Source organism: Microplitis mediator, chromosome 10 (genome assembly GCF_029852145.1).
Source record: "Microplitis mediator isolate UGA2020A chromosome 10, iyMicMedi2.1, whole genome shotgun sequence".
NCBI classification, from domain to species: Eukaryota; Metazoa; Arthropoda; class Insecta; order Hymenoptera; family Braconidae; genus Microplitis; species Microplitis mediator.
Window position 1 is genome coordinate 7,130,673 of NC_079978.1, and position 19,439 is coordinate 7,150,111.

A 19,439-nucleotide genomic window follows, 5' to 3' on the forward strand; every position below is an offset into this window, starting at 1 on the left:
AAATATTATTTTTTAAACTTTTTCATATTTTCAATATGACATGGAATGACTAGTGATACTGAAAGTAGCAGACATTAAAAAAATGTATTTCTATTAAATAAACATAAAATAATTATAAAAATAACTTTAAAAAATTGCATATTAAAATCTTTAATGAACTCTTTTGTGTATGGTCTAAAATTGTAATTTACTATATGATCTAAAATCCGTCCAAATTAAGATATTGAAATGGTCCTTGCGTCATTTTCGTCAATTTTTAATCTACTTTACGAAAAAAAATATGACATTAACCCAGAAAATTGTTTTGATAGAAAAATCCTTCGTTAATTTACAAATAAAAAAAAAAAGGTAAGTTAAACGTAAATCAAATAAAATTTAAAAAAATGCGCATTTATAAAATTTGAAAATCAGTATGTGCATTTTTTGAATTTTTACATTTTAAATTGTGTACTTCATTTATTTGTAATTTAAAATTTGTCTCATATCTGTTGTTTAATTAATTAATAATATAATTTACAGTTAAAGATGACAAGGTAGGCCAATCAGCAAGCCAAATAACTGTAGATCCTGAGGCAAAAACTGATGGAGCTCAACCGGTAGACCCTTTAAGTCAGCTAGATCCTCTGTGGTCGATTCGAAAATAATTTTACGAATCAAAGTTATTGAATGATAGAATTTTTTTAAATGATACACAATTATTATATTTTTATCAATGATTTTATAATGAAGCATTCTAAATTTGATTAGCAAGCTTGTAAAAAAAAAATCAGTGTGAATGTGTCAGACATCGGATGAATTTTAAATTATTAATCATTATTGAATAGAGTAAATAATTAATAAAATAAAATTTTTTAAAAATTTTGAAATTAATAAGTGCATTTTTTATAAATATTATTTAAATTATTTATTATTTTAAATTTGTCTGATGTCTGCTACATTTACACTCGTAAAAAAAAAATTTATGACGACAAAACAACATTTAATTGATTGTTATATGTGCTCATGCTCGTGATAAATATTTGTACAGATACTGAAATAGTTAAATAAAAGGAACATTATTATATTAACATAAAATGTTCATTTCTTAATTGAATAATATACCAGTGTAAAAAAATTGAACTCTTTAATTTTATTTCTATTTATTCATAATAATTTTTTTTTTTTCATCTACAAGATAATAAGGTTTGAATTTAAAATTTAAGAATTATTTGATAGTTTAATGCATTTTTATAAACTCATTTATATATTATAAATATGCACATACAGGACAATTAAAAATATAGGGATTTTTTTTTAACGAATTAATTACGAAAAAAACAAAATTTACATACAGGAAATCCAAAAAACTGTAGGTGCAATTTTTTCAAATATTTTTTTTTTTATAATTTATCGTTTTGAAAAAAATCCAAAAATTATTAGACGTCGACTAACTTCATTATCATCATTTATATTAATTTTATAAATTAATAAGTTTTAGATTTAATTTTTAAAGAACTTAAAAATACCCGCTAATAATTATTGCCACAATTACGAAAATATTATTTTGGCGGGAACAAATGTTGGCAACGTTAGTCGATTCAATAATCTTCAGTCCGGTCCAGTAGTATTATCATTGGGCTTGTAAACAAAGGATTGTAATCTTCAGAGTATTCATAAAAGCTATCGTTAAAATTTAAAATGTGATCGAATTTCCAAGAAATATTTTAGGATTAAATTCAATAAAATTTAATCACCTAGAAACTGAGCCAGTGATGAATATTAGCTCAGTTAGAAACTTTAGTTCAATCGAGACTGTCCTGGCGAATGGATCTGTCAAGACTACAGAATTAAAAATTAATTATCAACTTCTGAATTATTAAAGATACAATTAGATTTTGAAATTTTCATTGAACTTTTATAAATTATATTTGAAATAGTATAACAGGGTAAAGTGTAGTTTAAAGTTGGCGCCTCTCTCTTTCGAAACACTCTCTCACTAGTCCCATCCTCGGAGCAACACAACACGTCGAAGACTTTCTGTGGTTGGCACTTTGTTGCAGTGATGGCGAGCAACATGGGATGGCGCTGTCAAGGGCGGAAATTTTGAAAAGCCCGGGGATCGAGGATGAGATTCATTCTTTCCTGTGAGCTCAAAGTACAACAACCTACTTCTTCAGTAATTAATATAAAATACTAACGAAGAGAAATTCGTGAGAGTAGCGGATCCACCACGTGCTGCCGTGAGTGCTAAACCTTCTCCTGGGCAACCTCCATTGAAGACCTGTAACAAAAATCTAAGAGCCTGCCTTGGCCAGAGCTGAACACCTACGACGCCGTGGCCGTCAACTGAAGGAGCGAGTTCCTGGACACCTATAAACCTAGATCCAGCGATACAGATAAATTGCAATTAGACGATTATTGTTGTTGTATGTTAAAGAATTGATGAAAGAGAGAGAGAGAGATAATAATGAAAAAACTAATTAATAAAAGATTGATAGAGCGTCGATGATTATCAGAAACCTTTAGTTTGTATTGAGTCATTAATAATCATTTTATTGATATTTGTGAAGGTCTACGCTCGTTATTGAATAAATAAAACCTAACATTAAATTTATTAACTAACTAATTTATTCTATTAGCTTATAAATTCCTATCCTAGCCGTTCTACACCAGGTGCTGGGGTAGGCACCTGAAACCTCCACGAACGTCACGACCTGAGTTTAATTAAGAGTGGCTCTTACGGCAGCTAGCCGCTCCAGGAGTAGAGGCCTGGCGAACTCTTCTACTGGCGCCCCGGGAAAAAAAAAAAACCATAAATAAAATTTTAACACTACCCTTCGGGGTACACTATTTACTCGAGGTCTAGTCCGGTAAATCTCGCCGATTACCTACCCCGAGGATCAACAGTGATTTATCTGTGACAATAGAAAGAACTTTAATTATAACAATATTATAAAATGGAACAAAAAAACCAACGACTAAATCGCCTATAGTAAAAAACCGAAATAGTCATAAAGATATGAAAGCGATTTCAAATATACCAATTAGGAATGATAAACAATTCTATACGGACGCATTCATAGCTACTGTAGGAGCTCACAATGAAATGTAATCGGCATTTAAACAAAATTAATTTTATTGAATTAGAAAATTTTTTTTATTAAAATTTTTTTTTCAGCCTCAACAGAAGCGGCAAGATTCGAAAAAGAAAAGTTCAAGACCGATTACGTGCCTTAATTCAGGATAGGACAAAAAAATAAATCTATCGATATTTTAAAAAATATTATTTAAATTTATTTAAAAAGTTTTATATTTAATTTAGAGAGAACTTCAAAATATCCCGTAATAATTGTTGCCACAATTACAAAAATATCTTCAGTCCACACTGAGAGAAAAATCTAGTTAATCTAACTATCAAATGACAGTTAATTTTTTTTTGAAAGTTTAAGTTTTATTTCAAAGATAAATTATTTATTGAACCATTAATAATAAATCTTAATGTTTTGATGTAATATAGGATAAACAATAATAGAATCCATAAATGAAATTGTCACCTTGTCAAATGACAGAGCTGTACTGATGCCAAAATCGTTTGTAACTTTGGAATTTAACAGTTCTGAGATATAAATCTTGCCACGGACACTACACAGCGGCTGGGCGCGATCTCGTGGCGAGCATTGAACTACTCCCGCTACCCATACATACGTTTTCTCCCAAGAAATTTTTCTCTTGGTTTAAGCAATTTTATTTAGATATTAACTCGTGTTTTGAAGATTTTAATTTTTTTATGATTATTTGCCTTAAACGCGTAATTATCATAAATTACATTTATACACGCTTGATGGAGGAAAAATTTCTAATTCACCCCGCCTAAATTTAATGCGATACTTAGTGTAATTTTCACACCATAATTTTTATACAGACATTTACACTACACCGAGCCCAATAATATTTTACAGTGTAGAGAAACTAAAATTTGAAATACGCATTTAGGTTTTCATAACGTACAAATGAAGAACCTTATTAGTTAAAGGAAAAACTTTTGTCAGCTATTAATATTGATCCTAAATGTTTTTTAAAATTATCCGATATTTTTGCGTATTATAACTACATCGAAAAAAGTTAACTCGAATCAAGAAAAATGTTCTTGATTCAAGAACACTTTTTTTTTAACGATTCGGATCAAAATTTTCTTGCACCAAGTAAATAATTATCTTACAATTTTTATCTTGAATCATAATTTTTTTTAAGTCAACATATTTTTATGCTTAAATCAAAAATTTTTATTTGACAGTGCAATTTAAGTATTCCAATTTATCTTAAATAATTGATATAGATATTTATTTCTATTTTCAAAATATTTTTAACAACTGAAATTTTCTAAAAAAATTAAGAAAAAAAATTTTTTGGAAAAAAAAATTCTTTGAAAAATAATTTTTTTAGAAAAAAATAATTTTGCAAAAAAAAATATGTTTGAGAAAAAGTTTATGATAAAAACTTTTTGGCGATTTAAAAACATTTATTTACTCAATCATTAAGTTTTGAAAAAAAATTAAAAATCCATTTCCTGCCTACATTTAACTCAATTACAGTAACTTCAAAATTTTAGTTCCATTAACTAGATTTATAAATCAGCAGTTATAATAAAAACAATTTTTATTTACATACACTAAAAAAATTAAGTTATAGTTAATTTTAAAATTCATATACTATCAACTAAATTTTTTTAGTTGCTTTAATTAATTTTTTTTAGTTTGAGCAACTACTGAATACTTAGCCATACTAACGCATTAGTACCAAAAACTAATTTTTAATAGTTGAAGTCTTTTTAGTTAAAATGACTATCGACTTTTCTCTCACTATATTAGTGATGTACTATAAACAATTTTTGAATGCTCTTGCCATCCACGATATTTTCGCGCAATAACATCACGTGTTTTGTCGATATACATTTCTGAGAAAGTATAGAGCTCAGTAACCAAAAAAATGTATCTTATATACTATTTATTTACATAAATAATTAACAGGTACTTCTAAAAAAGTTAGATCAATTATCCTACCATTGTCTGTTAATCAACATACAAAAAAAAAAACATTTATAACTACCACAAAACAGGAAAACTATCATTAGAGGGATTGGGATTATTGAATACGAAATTAATTAAGTTTTACATTTTTATTTTATTATCTAAATAATATAACAACTTTAAATAGTCAACTTTTAGCTTGTAAGTTATATTTCTAATATTTCCTTCCCTGATTAAAAAAAATGATTAAAAATGATTTCACACGTTAAACGTCCATAAGAGACAGGATTAGAAATGATTTGAAGGATTAAAAAGTATTTAAAATGATTAAAAAACAAATCATTTTAAATACTTTTTAATCATTTTTTTAAATCAGGGTTTCTATATTTTAGATATATTTGTTTGGGTATATTCTATATACATAGAATTTACCAAATGTGTAAATTTGTAATCTAAAGTTACAAATTAAATATATTTAAAAAACTAATTTAGATAATTAAGCAAGTACTCATTATATAAGTAAGAAAAAAATTATGACTGAATGTAACTGACAAGTGCCAATTTTTTAAATTTTGAAATAAATAAATAAAATGTTAGTATTAGGATAAAAATTTAAAAAATGCGTATTTATATAAATGAAAAATCAGTACACGCACTTTTTTAAGTTTCATTATTTTAATTAATTATTTTATTTATTTATAATTTATAAATCGTCTCATGTCTGTTACATTCACACTCATAAAAAATTTTCAAATCGTCCATGTTAATTGTAAAGTAAAATAAAATAATAGATATTGATGATGGAATTTTAACTGAATTAAAATTTCAGGAGTAAAATAATATGCAAACATGTCAGGATATGATCCATCGGGTTATAGTCTAATTTCTGCAATTCGCCTGGGTGAAATCGAACGAGTAAGAGAAATAATAAATTCCGTTGGCTTGTCTAATCCACCATCATGGCCTTATTGGTATATTTTACTTCGAGATACTATAAAGAAAAATAAAGTTGAAATCGCTAAATTATTACTATCAAAAGATATAATAGTAAACCATAAATGTCCTAAACAATTGTGGTCATTTCCACCACTACATTTTGCAATTGAAAATGGGAATGAAGAACTAGTTGAATTACTTCTTGAAAAAGGGGCAAATATTAATGCTGAAAATAGATTTGGTGATACTCCACTTCATACAGCAGTTAAACATGGCAAAAGTAAAATATCAGAAATGCTTTTAGAAAGAAAAGCTCCTATTAATGTTAGAAATAACAGTTATTTAACTCCACTTCATATTGCATCAGCAAAAGGACATTTAAATATTGTCGAACAACTTTTGAGTCGAGGAGCTGACGTAAATATTACTGGAATGAATTGCGAAACTCCTATTCATCTAGCCATTGACAATGGACACACTGCTATTGTAAAACAGCTATTAAACCATTCAGCTGATGTAAATGCTGTATATACTTACATTACAGATCCTGATTTAGAAATATTTACAAGCGGTTTTACACCTTTGCACCTAGCATGTGAACAAGGCAATGAAGATATCGTTAAAATGCTTTTGAATAAAGGTGCTAAGATTAACATTAAAGATGCCGATCATTCTTTACCTATTTTTTATGCTACTCAATCAGGGCATATAAACTTGATTAAAGCTATACTAGAGCATCAAATTTTTACTGACTATGCATCGAGTGTTGAAAATATGTTACGCGATGCTGTTAAAAATGGAGACTTGATTACAGTTCATTATACTTTAAAACATTACACAGAGTTTCGTAAGCTTGTAAATCCTAAAACTAATTATTTTAATTTTTTGAACAATAATCCGCCTGATTTGGTTGATGAATCAGGTCAATCTTTGCTTCACCTTTCCGCACAATTTGGTAATTTTGAAATTACGGAAGCTTTATTAAATTTTGGTGCAGATATTGACATTAAAGATAAAATTGGGAGGACTCCACTTCACATTGCTTGCCAAGAAAGATTTGGTCCTGTTATTGGAATATTATTACGTTATGGCCCAGATTTGAATATAAGGTGCGATGAAGGATATTTACCACAAGATTATTTATTCAGTTCGAAACTTTACAGTCAACGATTCAATCGTCATATTAATTATGACAATGATCCTGATTGTCTAGTTGGAAACCCTAAAGATCTTATTAAATTATTTATTGAACATGTAATTAAATTAAAAACTGCTAAAATGTTTGTAAGTGACGTAAATTTACAATTGATTAAAAACAATTCCAGGTTTAAAAAAGTCGAAAATGAATTTAATATTGAGAGCGAAAAATTAAAAGTAAAAAAAATTAGTCAAAATTTATATTTTTATGATATTTTATATAAAAATATTGATGAATTAACATCTTATACAAAAAATAAAACGGTAATCAAAGTTTTAGAATCACGTAAATATACAATTATATTTCCACACTATGGGTTTATTATAAAAAGTAAATTCAAACAAAGTCTGCAAAGAAAATTATTACTAGATGAAAGTATTAAATCCGTTTCAAATATTTTTTCAAAATTACCTATTGTTTGTATCGAAAAAATTCTGATGTATTTGAGTAATTATGATTTACAAGTTTTAATAGATGGTGATTAAAAATAATTCATAATATTTGTAATTTATTCATATATTTATATAAAATTATGAGTGTAAATCTAGCAGACACAAGAAAATTTTTAAATTACATATAAAAAAATTAAACAATCAAATTGATAAAATAAAAAAAATGCATGTACTGATTGTCGAATTTTCTAAAAGTCCATTCTTTAATTTTTCTTGTTGAAAAAATTATATTTTATTGTTTTAAATGTAATCAGATGGTCGCGTAATAAATTTATAAAACTATTTTTTTTAAGACACCATAAAACAAACAGATGTATATGTCAACCCCATCTATTAATTCATTATGAACTAAAGACGTCAATTACAAAAAAAAAATTAAAAAATGGCAGTAAATATGTGATCCATACTTAATTATGTAATAATTAACACTAAATTTCTATGTAATTGAATAATTAGCTCATTAATTGATATAATTAAGTAAAGTTGATATAAAATATTTAAATATTTGTATGACGTCATTGGCTATGGATAAATTTAATAATAATAATAATTACATTATTGTTTCGGCTTTACGGAAAGGTAATTTGAAGAAAGTCGAAGAACTCATTAATTCTATTGATTTTTCTAATCCATCATTATCGTTATCTGGATATTTTTTACTCTGTCATGCCATCAACAGTCAACATGAAGTCATCATAAAATTATTGATAAACAAAAACGTTATGGTTAATTGTAGTTGCAATTATAAAAAACTTCACAACACTCCTCTTCATTTAGCTGTTTTATATGATGACTACGATTTAATCGAAACTCTTTTGGCTAAAAAAGTAAATATTGATATCAAGAATCAATATGGCAAAACACCCCTCGAATTAGCTATTATGAAAAGAAACATGGAAATAATCGAATTAATTCTTAGTAATACCATCGAGGTAAACATAAGTAATAATGATTACACCATGTTACTATATTATACTATAAATGGAGGATTCATAAAAATAGCCATACAACTTTTATTTAAATGTTTTAATAATGTAATTGAGAAAGTATCCGGTTACAACGATCCATTGTACTCAGCAATCGATAAAAGATATTACCAAATTGTACAGATTCTTGTCGATCGAGGAGTAGACATTAATTCAACTTATTCGTCAAGTTGGTTAATCAGTCATCAAACGCCATTACACCATGCTTGTAAAAATGGCGATTATATGATGGTTCAATTATTATTAAATAAAGGTGCTGATGTCGATATAAAAGATGAATTTAATAAAACTCCTCTTCATGTCGCAGTTCAAGAAGGACATGTGCAGACCGTCGTTACTCTTCTGAAACATGGAGCGGATATTAATTCTTTTTTTTACACAATTGATGATAATTATTACACGGCATTGCTTTTAGCTTGTGAAAGGGGTAATGAAGAAATAGTAAAGTTACTGTTAAATAGAGGGGCGGATGTTAATGTTGAAAATAAATTTGGTTTAACTGCATTTTCTCTCGCTGTAAGAAATGGGCACAGTAATATTGCTAAAATTTTATTAGATTTCGAGAATACTATTTTTAAGATTAATGATATTAAATTTTTATTAAATAAAACTGATAAATGTAAAATTAAATAAATTAAATGTTTTTATCTATAACATATAATAAAATATAATTTCAATAAAACAGTTATCAATATTTTAAGAAACTCTGATTCATTAAAATTTTTTAATTAAAGAGAAAAATTGAAAAAGGGAAAAAAATTCCCATAAATATTTCATTAGATTTTTTGAGGATAAGTTATGAGTTTTTATAAAGATAAGCTACTTAGTGTAACTTTTAAAATAATATCGTATCTCAGAAATTATTGTAATTTTTTAAAAATAAATATTATTATAATCATAAATTATGAGTTTGCATGGATCATTTCGTGTTTCTATAAAATTATAGTAAAGAATATATTCATTAACTCGTTACTATATGTTGCGCAGTAATTTATTATTGCAAGTATTGTTAAATCAATAACAATATTGTCAAGTTTTGAAGGTCATGATAATCACCTGCGCAAAAATAATCGAATATTACCTTGGCAACCGGTAAAATAAAATATCGTTACAAATGTATTCTTCATTCTGTTTTTAAAACTCGTCAAGTATTGGCTTTGTAAACAAAAATTTAAAAAATGGATGAAAAAGTAATAGATTCAATTTTTTCTGGTTCACTTTAAAGTTTGCCGCCTGTGAGTTCTAAAATAGTTCGTATTTTTACGAGTTCGACATTTACAGGTAAGTATTTTTAATTTTAATGATTTAAATAAATATGTAAAACAATTAAAAATTTTATTTTTATTATATTTTATATTCAATAGATACAAAAATGGGGAGAAATACATTGATGGTTCAATGTTATCCTAAATTAAAAGATTATTGTCGTGAAAAATATGGATTTGAATTTCAGGTATTTATGTGGCATTACAATACGACGCATATTGTTATTTGAAAGAGGGTAAAGTATCTGATTGCTATTCGTACCAGTATTGAGCCCTTTTATAAATTTTATATTAATAAAAAAATAGATAAATATAAAAAAAAAATATTTCTCGATGTATATCTATGATAACTAATGAAACATTTTTACATATTAGGTAGTTGATATGAGATGGGGTGTCCGTGATGAAGCAACTGATGACCACATGACTACAGAACTCTGTATGAGAGAGATTGAACATTGCCAGCGGCTTTCAATGGGCCCAAACTTTGTTGTCAGTATCTTTAACTTGGTAAAAATATAATAGTTATAAAATATAAATTTATAATTTTTTATGCATATACGTCTAGGTTTTTTTAGGACAAAAGTATAGGTATCGTCCAATTCCAACATACGTGTTGAGTTCAGAATTAGATATGATCCCTATCCGAAAATTCCCATAGAATCTACTCAACTGCGACAAAAACCGCATAGAATCCTATAGACTGTATTGGTTTCTATGCGGTTTTTGTCGCATGTGATTGGATTTTATGGGAATTTTTGGATAGGGATGATTTAGAAAGTCAAGGTACGGATGTCGAAGTTTTTTAAACCTATGGTACAAGAAAGACAGTAATGCACTACCACCTACTAGTATTTTGCAACCTATTTCTTCGATTCTTAAAAATTTTAATAATAAAGTATGTACAAAAATCTTATAAACTTATAAATATCTGTGTGGATTTTGAAGTACAGCATAATAGTAATTATTATTATTTTTTTTTTATAAATTTTTAGAGAATTCCAAAGCTTCAGCAAGAAGATCTAGCAGCATGGTGGGACACGATGCTCAATCGCTTTATAATTCAGGGAAATTTGATAATGATACTATGCATAATTATTTCATGTTTGGTAATATCCATTAATAATAAAAAAAATCATAAAATCTTATTAATTAATAATTTTTATTAAAATAATTGTATTAATTATCGTGCAGTAATATCAATGTTCAACAAAACAGATGAATATGTATTTTATTATCATAGTGGTAGAAAAACAATTAGAGACTTCCGGTAAGTCGATCAAATATAAAAATTAAATTGTTAATTTTTAAATTGCGCATACATTAATATGTAAATTATTTAATTGTTATTTAGATCATCTGATTGTGAAATGATTGCCAATTATCGTGTAACAGCAGAATTAAGCGCCGTTGATAGTACTTATGATGGCAGAAGTATTGTATTGGGTACAGTAGATGGATGTTTATCTGTTTTGGCTATTGCTGACCCACAAAAATGTGATATGAAACATTATCTCGAAGAATTACCATTTAGAGATGAAAAGGTATGTATTTATTTTATTGTCATGCAGATAATTATAATTATAATTATTTTATTACAGTGGAAGTCAAAAATGGAGAAACAAAAAATGACCATAAAATTTAAAGCAGTGACGAGAATCGCAAGAATTACATACAATTTACAAAATCGTATAGCGCAAAAAATAGCAGTAATTTAGAAGAGGAAGAAGATAATTCTGATTATGAAGAAATGAGAAAAAATGGTCTCAGAGATTGAGGAGATATTTAAAATATCTGAATATTAATAAATCTAGTCTTCATTCTTCATAGTAAAGAAAAAAGTTACCACAGCAAGTTTATTTATTTATTTATTGTTATTTGGCCATGGAGTCTAGGATCCTTGCGGCCATCACGGATACAAATTATTTAATACAAAAAGTATATAGCATAAATATATAATCATATATAAAAATAAATATAAAAAGTAAAAATACAAATGTAATCTACGTTTACAGTAATATTGCCCTATCATCATCACAACAATATCATTCATTTAAGAATATCATCCATTATAATTTATCAATCACTCATTCTTTTAAATTTGACAGATAATAATTAAAGCACGAACTACAAAATTCCTTAAAAATAAATTCATTTGTACAGTCTATTGCTAGTTTATTCCACGCCCTTATTGCGCTAACAATGAACGGTTTATCATATTTAACACTTAACAATTAGGGAGTACTAATAAGTCTTGTCTATCATCGCCTCTCCGGAGTCTAAGTTCAATTGTAAATAATTGACTATGGAATAGAGGTATCTGACGCATTTTAATTGCCTTATAAATCAAGCAGCACCAAAAGAATTCACGTCTAGTTTTAAGTGTAAGCCAGCCTAAATCACGGTAATACGGAGTAACATGTTCATATCTGTTTATTTTAAAAATATAGCGCACACAAGAATTAAACTTTCTTTGCACTTTAAGCTGTTGTTGTGCAGTTATATCGCTATAAACTGCAGCACAGTAATCAAAGATAGGCCATATTAAAGTGATAATAAGTTTTTTCCTTGCGTGTAAAGTAAAAATGTTGCCATACATTTTTAATTGAGCAAGCGTTCTCATACCCGATGAAAAAAGATTTTATACAATTGTATAAAATTATATACAAAAAATGGCCCGATCCAATTGTATACAATTCTATACAAATTGTATACAAGTCTATATAATTATATACAATTTTATACAAATTATTTACAATTCTATATAATTATATACAATTTGTATAGAATTGTATACAATTTCTATACAAATTGTATACAATTGGATCGGGCCATTTTTTCTATCCAATTATATATAGTCTATATATAATTGTATAAAATCTTTTTTCATCGGGTACTTCTGTAACATACATCATTTACTTGTTATGTTGAAATATATAAGCTTTAAAATATTTTTTAAGCACAAAAACTACTTCCTAAAACTAATTCTAGATCACCCTGTACATATGTATATATAATGCATTCATTGTATGTAATTATGTATAATCAGATCTGGCAAATTCTTAGATCTGATTATATATAGAATCAGATATAATTATACAAAATTATTTTTCATCGGGCATTTAATGCGGTGGTTATTGCTTATGTATAAATTTTATTCTATGATTCTACTATGATTAGCTTGTATTTTCTGTGTAGAGGGCCGGTGGAATTTATGGTGGAAATTTTTCGGACTTTTGTCTAAAAAAAAACTCAGTTCTAGAGTCTTAAAGACTTTTTCAGACAAAAGTCCGAAAAATTTCCACCAGGGATGAAATTTTCTAAATCATTATTTGACAAGTAGAAATACAATTCTTTAATAAAAGTATCTGGAAGATGTAATTCATGAAAAATATTATAAATAACTTCCTCAGAATCTTTTATGTAATTAACTCTTTTCTGAGCTTTCCGCAATTTAAAATAAATCGTATATTCATATATTGGGTACTCTGGAAATGAAGGATTACGTTCAAATATATTGTCTAAATCAACAGACTTCAAATAAGGTGCCACGTATAGCTCATTTTTTTGTAAAATCTTTATAAATGTGATATTACTGTCCTCTAACTGATTTTTTTTCATTTTTTCAACTTCTAAACGACACTTGGCGGAATGATGATCAAATTCCTTTGTACTAACAGCTTGAATATTTCGATCACAGACATAAAAACCCGCTGCTATCAATTCTACAATGTGCTCCTTAATCAGTTTAATACTATGTGGTCGAAATTCTAATGCGGATTCACACTCGATAGCTAATTTATTATTAGAATCTAGAGCATTAACATCAACACCAACTTCAAGCAGATATGAAATAATTGCTTCTTCGACCTCGATAGGTCTATACCTGAGAGCGTGATGAAGTAACAGTTGGGATTTAAAAAATGAAAAGAAATTAGTATCATTGTTATTAACATCAATCGCGTCAGCAAATAGGAATAGCCAATCATATAACACTTCCCAGTTGGAATTTGAAATAGCTGAATGAAAAATTGTTTCAGTGTAACCATCTTTTTCATAAGTGCAAAAGAGATCAGGTGCATACTTTATTAATACATCCATGGCATCGTAGTTTCGAGCTTCAACAGCTTTGATAAGAGGAGTGATTCCTATGGCAGATTTAGCATTAATACTAGCATTGTTATCCAATAGTAATGTTGTAACTTCTTTTGTTCCTTTCTCGGCGACAAAGTGCAATGCAGTTTCTCCATTCATCGGACCAATATCATTTATCACAACATTAACATCTAAGCCATTTTCTATTAAATACTTGACGATATCATAATTGGAGGACTTGGCGGCGGCATGTAAGACCGTAAATTGAGTTTTACCTATCCGTTTGTATATGTCAGCACCAAGATCTATAAACTTTTTAAATATACTATAATTTCCATTCACTGCGGCGATGTGTAGAACAGATATTTGACACATACAACTATGATAGCCATCAACACTGATACTTTCGGTTGTTGAATTATCTATATGATCTTCGTCGTGAGATAATATAGCGGTCATGATATAACGAAATACTGTACTTTCACTTTGTCGTCGTCTTACTCTGCACTTTATTACTTTTTGCATTTTTGATTGTCGTATTTTTGATTTTCTCATTATTGATTTTCGTAATCGTAAAGCGTGTCGTTATTATCCTTTTCACGGTAGGAACGATAATTTTCAGTACCTGATGAGTCCTAAAGCAGAAAAAAATGGATGAAAGCTTAATTTTAATTCAAATCAAAAATTTTACTACGCAATTTATTATGTATTATAATTTTTACTTTTATTTGAATGAACTATAAACTGGTCCAAAAATTGATGTAATAAAACAAAAAGGCTATTCGGCATCCGAAATGGAAGTAGATTTCTTACGATGATCGTTCCACTATTAATAAGTATATGATAATTTAATAATCATCCATCAATAATTTTCAAAGATATTAACAATATCATTATCACCATAACACATAAGTCAATTATGTAATTTTGAACCCTTATTAAAAGTCGAACAATTATCGTAAAACAAAAAATAAAAAAATAAAAATATAACTTTTTCTGTCGGCTATCAAGTTCTTTTTATATAATTAGGATAAATATACCCGTTAAAAAGTTATTTACGAAAAAAACCAAAAAAGTAGGATTTTTCGTTTTTTTTGGAATTTCAAATGTCCACCATTTCTGAACTAGTTGACCGATTTTGCTCATCTTCGAAATTAACCAAGCTAATCGTTCATAGAATAAGTGTGCCAAGTTTCATTAAGATCTGTTAAAAATTGTGGCTGCTATCGTCGCAACATGACGCGTTATATTACCTATATATATATATATATATATATATATATATATATATATATATATATATATATATATTAGGGTGCTTCATTTTAGAGCAACATTTTTTTTTACCAAGTCCCACCTGAAAATCTTGTAGTCGGTGGAAAAACAAAAATTTTGAGCCGCATGGAAGCTCTTAATTCCGATTTTAACCCGTTGCTAATCTATTTTTTATTTTTCCCAATTAAATAACATTGAAAAATAATTTTTTATAACTTTTTCCTTCCGCTCACCGTATTAAAAATTTTTTTTTGCATTTTGACATATGGGCTTTTGTAGAGAACTAAATTTGCTACAAAAAAAGTTCTTTAAGTCGAGTCCGTAACTCGAGTAGATTTCTACACAAATCGCTTCTTAGATTAAAATTTCGTAAAAATAACACTAAATCTCATCTAGCGCCCAAATTATTGATGATAGATAAAAAAAGTAAACAACAATTTTGTAGGAAATTTTAAGCACTACAATTTTTTTGATGAAACGATGTCGTAACTCTCAAAGTTTAGTAACTACAGCCTCTTAAAATATAAAATCGAGGAAAAATTTAGTTTTTACGTCTCCAAAAACTAATTTAATAGATCTACGTGAAAAAGTCGAACCCAGAATTTGTATGTCATCGGATTTACTAAAATCTGACGGCAATAAAATTTTTTAAACCAGTAAATCTACAGATAGTACTGGTTTTGCAGGTCTCATATATTAAAGAAACTTTTTTTAAACTATTCAAGTAACTTGATTATCTATATAAGGTCTCAAATTCATGCACAACTTATGTAAAATAAGTATTCATATCACAATTTTTCGGTTCGACGTTTTTACAGAGATCTATTAAATTAGTTTTTGGAGACGTAAAAACTAAATTTTTCCGTGATTTTATATTTTAAGAGGCTCTAGTAATTAAACTTTGAGAGTTAGGATAAATTGTTTGATTACAAAAATTGTGAGGCATAAATTTCCTACAAAATTATTCCTTACATTTTTTATCCATTATTAATAATTTGGCCGTTAGATGAGATTTAGTGTTATTTTTACAAAATTTTAATCCAAGAAGCGATTTGTGTAGAAATCTAATCGAGTTACGGACTCGACTCAAAGGACCTTTTTTGTAGCAAATTTAGTCCTCTACAAAAGCCCATGAGTCAAAATGCAAAAAAAAATTTTAGTTCGGTGAGCGGAAGGAAAAAGTTATATAAAATTATTTTTCAATGTTATTTAAATGGGAAAAATAAAAAATGGATTAGTAACGGGTTAAAATCGGAATTAAGAGCTGCCATGCGGCTCAAAATTTTTGTTTTTCCACTGACTACAAGATTTTCAGGTAGGACTTAATAAAAAAAAATGTTGCTCTAAAATGAAGCACCCTAATATATATATATATATATATATATACATATACAAACTTTTGAACCAAAATGGTATTTTTGGAACCTACTCGATAAATTATGATAGATTATGGCAAAATTCTTTGAAAATTCCACCATGAAGACAAATGCAAAAGATAGATTTCGATGAAATCTACTAAAAAGGCCATTCGGCAGTCGAAATGGAAGGTAGATTTTCTAATTAATTTATAGAAAAAGTTTCATACATATACATATCTTGTGATAGATGTTAGTGTATAGTCATGATATGAAATGAGCCTAAGCTCGTTTTTATTCTAAGAGTGAGGGTAAAAAAATATATGTATGTATGAAACTTTTTCTATAAATTAATTGGAAAATCTACCTTCCATTCCGGCTGTTATATATACATATATAATGTTTTGTTAAATCAACTATTTGAAATTTTCTATCGGAAATATTTCGATATTTCCGTCGATTGGAGATGTGTTTCGTATTTTTACATAACATAAAGTTAAAGATTACAGTACCTGGATTCGCAGAAACTTAATTGTTTTAATTTGTTGCTACACTGACTCTACTATATTATTCGCATTATTACAATAGTATTTACATTAAATTTATTTATAAACAACGGCGAAATGAAACAATAAATCTAGACACTAGTAAAATAATTGATAACTTAAGTGTGACAACACTTGTACAAAACTAGTGCGGAACTAGTGTAAAATAACTTTTGTGAAGATCCTGTGACTTAAACTTCACTGCCTCAATGGAACCCCTGTCCGGGAATAATTATTTTGGGTTCAACGGCCCTTTTTATGTGTTTTTCCTTGTCTTATTTCGTATATTGTTTGGGGGAAAATTGCATCCAATCGAAATGTAGTTTTCTTGGGTCCTTTCCCTTTCCCTATGCCTATATACGTGCGTGCGTAACTACACGTACACCCACATGTACAATATTTAATTTGTAACAATAGTTTAAATTTATTTATAATATTGTATAATCCTAAAATTTATTATACTTTAGTTAACAATTATCATTTGATTTGTATAAAATTTATTATTGAATGGCGTTGAGCCTATTCCATTTAACTTATTTCATTTATATGAACAAGATTATTATTTCCTTGAAAAATTATTTATTTATAAAGAAAAATTTATTATTGAATATTCTTTCGGCAAAACTATTATTTATTGAATACTCTTTCGGCTGAAGTTCCCTATCCAAAAATTCCCATAGAATCTACTCAACTGCGACAAAAATCGCATAGATACAAATTGTATACAATTGGATCGGGCCATTTTTTCAATCCAATTTATATATAGTCTATATATAATTGTATAAAATCTTTTTTCATCTGGAACCTATACAGTCTATAGGATTTTATGCGGTTGTTGTCGCAGTCGAGTGGATTCTATGGGAATTTTTGAATAAGGTTACTATTTATTTATTATTTATTAACTATTCTTGTAGTTAAAGTTATTTCGCTTAAAAATTGTTTATTTGAATATTTTTTCGTTAAAGTTATTTATTAAAAAGTCTTTTAGTTAAAAGTATTTCGTTCAGAAATTATTTATTTAAATTTTATTATCTTAATGACTATTTTGTCATTAAAATCACATTTGGACATCTGTTTTACGTTTATGTAGATTCCGAGATGTCTCGAGAAAAATGCATTTAAAATAAAAAGTTTTATAAGATTAAGCCATTATTTTATTTATTTTAAAATGAGCCACTATTAAAATTCATTCTAAAATTTACTTGTTTTCTTTTAAATATTTTACGTACGTTTCTATTAATAATCCTTCAATTGCTTTCTAAAGAGCGTTTCCAGATAGCCCTTGGGTCTTTTACCTATAGTTACCAGAGAGGTCATATTAAAACTTCATTTAGGTGTTTGCTCTAACATTTCAATAAATATCAAACAAACAGCCTCGGCTTATTTTAAAAGCATACTCAAAACTACATTATGTCTTTTTCAAACTGAATTCGTTTGAAAGTTAAATTTGGTCGCCAACTAAATTAGTACGAGAAAATAAAATTGAATATAATAAAAAAAAAAATACAAAGTTCAGCATCTGAGCTGAACGTAACATTGTCAAATATGCCATTGTTCATTACGTTAAATATTTTTTGCCTATAGTTTTAATCTTTTAAAAGTAAAAATTGTAATCCTCCGTGTTTATGACCTTGCGACCTTTCCCAAGTACCTCTATCTCTCGGTCCCAAAATCTCACTCCTACGTCACGTCTAACTGAGTCCTGCTCTTTGTGGGAGGTCCCTAGTCCCTACTTCCCTAATTATTCTCTAATTACTTTCATTCATTTCCTTCATTTTCATCTACTACTCCAATTTCCATCCCCTCCCTAGCAAAACATCAGTAGTATTAATTAACACAGTGAAATTATTTATAGTCATTTTTATCGAATATGGATCATAAAGAAAATAAGGAAAATAAAGAAATGAAAGTGAAGATAAAAAGTAAGTAATGTGAAATATTATTTCATCGTTGAAATAAATTAATAATCTTTTTGAATTAAATGATATGTTAACAATTTTTTTAGGTGTAATAAATCGTTTCCCCTCGATTAGCTTATTTACTAATTGTTATTTAATAAGAAAAAAAATTCTATATTTCTTATTTGTCATTATTTTGAACCCAAAAAACATGTTTTTTGATTTTTTAGATTAGATTATTTGGCATTAATTAAAAAATTTTATCAATTAAAAAATAAAATATTATTTTTGAATATTTTTAGGGGCCAAATTTGCCCCAGCTAAAGGAAATTAGCCGAAAAATGGATTAACATATTAAATTTTTTTTTAATTTAACGATAAAAATATGAAACAATCATGTTTTCAAAATTTTTGGCTGGTCCATTTTG

General features: G+C 27.4%; 4 protein-coding genes across 4 annotated transcripts; 3 read left to right on the forward strand and 1 right to left on the reverse strand.

The window, feature by feature from the left end:
- Positions 1-4,861: 4,861 nt before the first annotated feature.
- LOC130675528 (putative ankyrin repeat protein RF_0381) lies at positions 4,862-7,683 on the forward strand. The gene is made up of 2 exons (XM_057481269.1): positions 4,862-5,207; positions 5,836-7,683. The coding sequence occupies exon 2, from the start codon at positions 5,856-5,858 to the stop codon at positions 7,623-7,625; it is 1,770 nt and encodes a 589-aa protein (XP_057337252.1). The 5' UTR covers positions 4,862-5,207; positions 5,836-5,855; the 3' UTR covers positions 7,626-7,683.
- Positions 7,684-7,688: 5 nt separating this feature from the next.
- Positions 7,689-9,352, forward strand: LOC130675529 (ankyrin-1-like). Its single transcript, XM_057481270.1, has one exon. It carries the CDS (start codon positions 8,102-8,104, stop codon positions 9,209-9,211), a length of 1,110 nt encoding a protein of 369 aa, XP_057337253.1. The 5' UTR covers positions 7,689-8,101; the 3' UTR covers positions 9,212-9,352.
- Positions 9,353-9,657: 305 nt separating this feature from the next.
- LOC130675807 (uncharacterized) lies at positions 9,658-11,892 on the forward strand. The gene is made up of 8 exons (XM_057481673.1): positions 9,658-9,859; positions 9,943-10,031; positions 10,219-10,335; positions 10,412-10,741; positions 10,839-10,952; positions 11,038-11,113; positions 11,198-11,387; positions 11,445-11,892. The coding sequence occupies exons 5-8, from the start codon at positions 10,874-10,876 to the stop codon at positions 11,559-11,561; spliced, it is 462 nt and encodes a 153-aa protein (XP_057337656.1). The 5' UTR covers positions 9,658-9,859; positions 9,943-10,031; positions 10,219-10,335; positions 10,412-10,741; positions 10,839-10,873; the 3' UTR covers positions 11,562-11,892.
- Positions 11,893-12,888: 996 nt separating this feature from the next.
- On the reverse strand, positions 12,889-14,493 carry LOC130675778 (alpha-latrotoxin-Lg1a-like). The gene is made up of 2 exons (XM_057481624.1): positions 13,350-14,493; positions 12,889-12,911 (listed from the first exon to the last, which is right to left on the reverse strand). Exons 1-2 carry the CDS (start codon positions 14,491-14,493, stop codon positions 12,889-12,891), a joined length of 1,167 nt encoding a protein of 388 aa, XP_057337607.1.
- Between the last annotated feature and the right edge of the window lie 4,946 nt (positions 14,494-19,439).

Bases quoted from the DNA above. Each gene is read 5' to 3' on its own strand.
- LOC130675528 (XM_057481269.1), top strand. From the start codon at position 5,856: ATGTCAGGATATGATCCATCGGGTTATAGTCTAATTTCTGCAATTCGC.
- LOC130675529 (XM_057481270.1), top strand. From the start codon at position 8,102: ATGACGTCATTGGCTATGGATAAATTTAATAATAATAATAATTACATT.
- LOC130675778 (XM_057481624.1), bottom strand. From the start codon at position 14,493: ATGAGAAAATCAAAAATACGACAATCAAAAATGCAAAAAGTAATAAAG. The intron at 12,912-13,349 runs GTAATCCTTCAT...ATATATAATCAG, and splicing joins TTTAGACAATATATTTGAAC to ATCTAAGAATTTGCCAGATC.
- LOC130675807 (XM_057481673.1), top strand. From the start codon at position 10,874: ATGGTGGGACACGATGCTCAATCGCTTTATAATTCAGGGAAATTTGAT. The intron at 11,114-11,197 runs GTAAGTCGATCA...ATTGTTATTTAG, and splicing joins AAAACAATTAGAGACTTCCG to ATCATCTGATTGTGAAATGA. The intron at 11,388-11,444 runs GTATGTATTTAT...ATTTTATTACAG, and splicing joins TACCATTTAGAGATGAAAAG to TGGAAGTCAAAAATGGAGAA.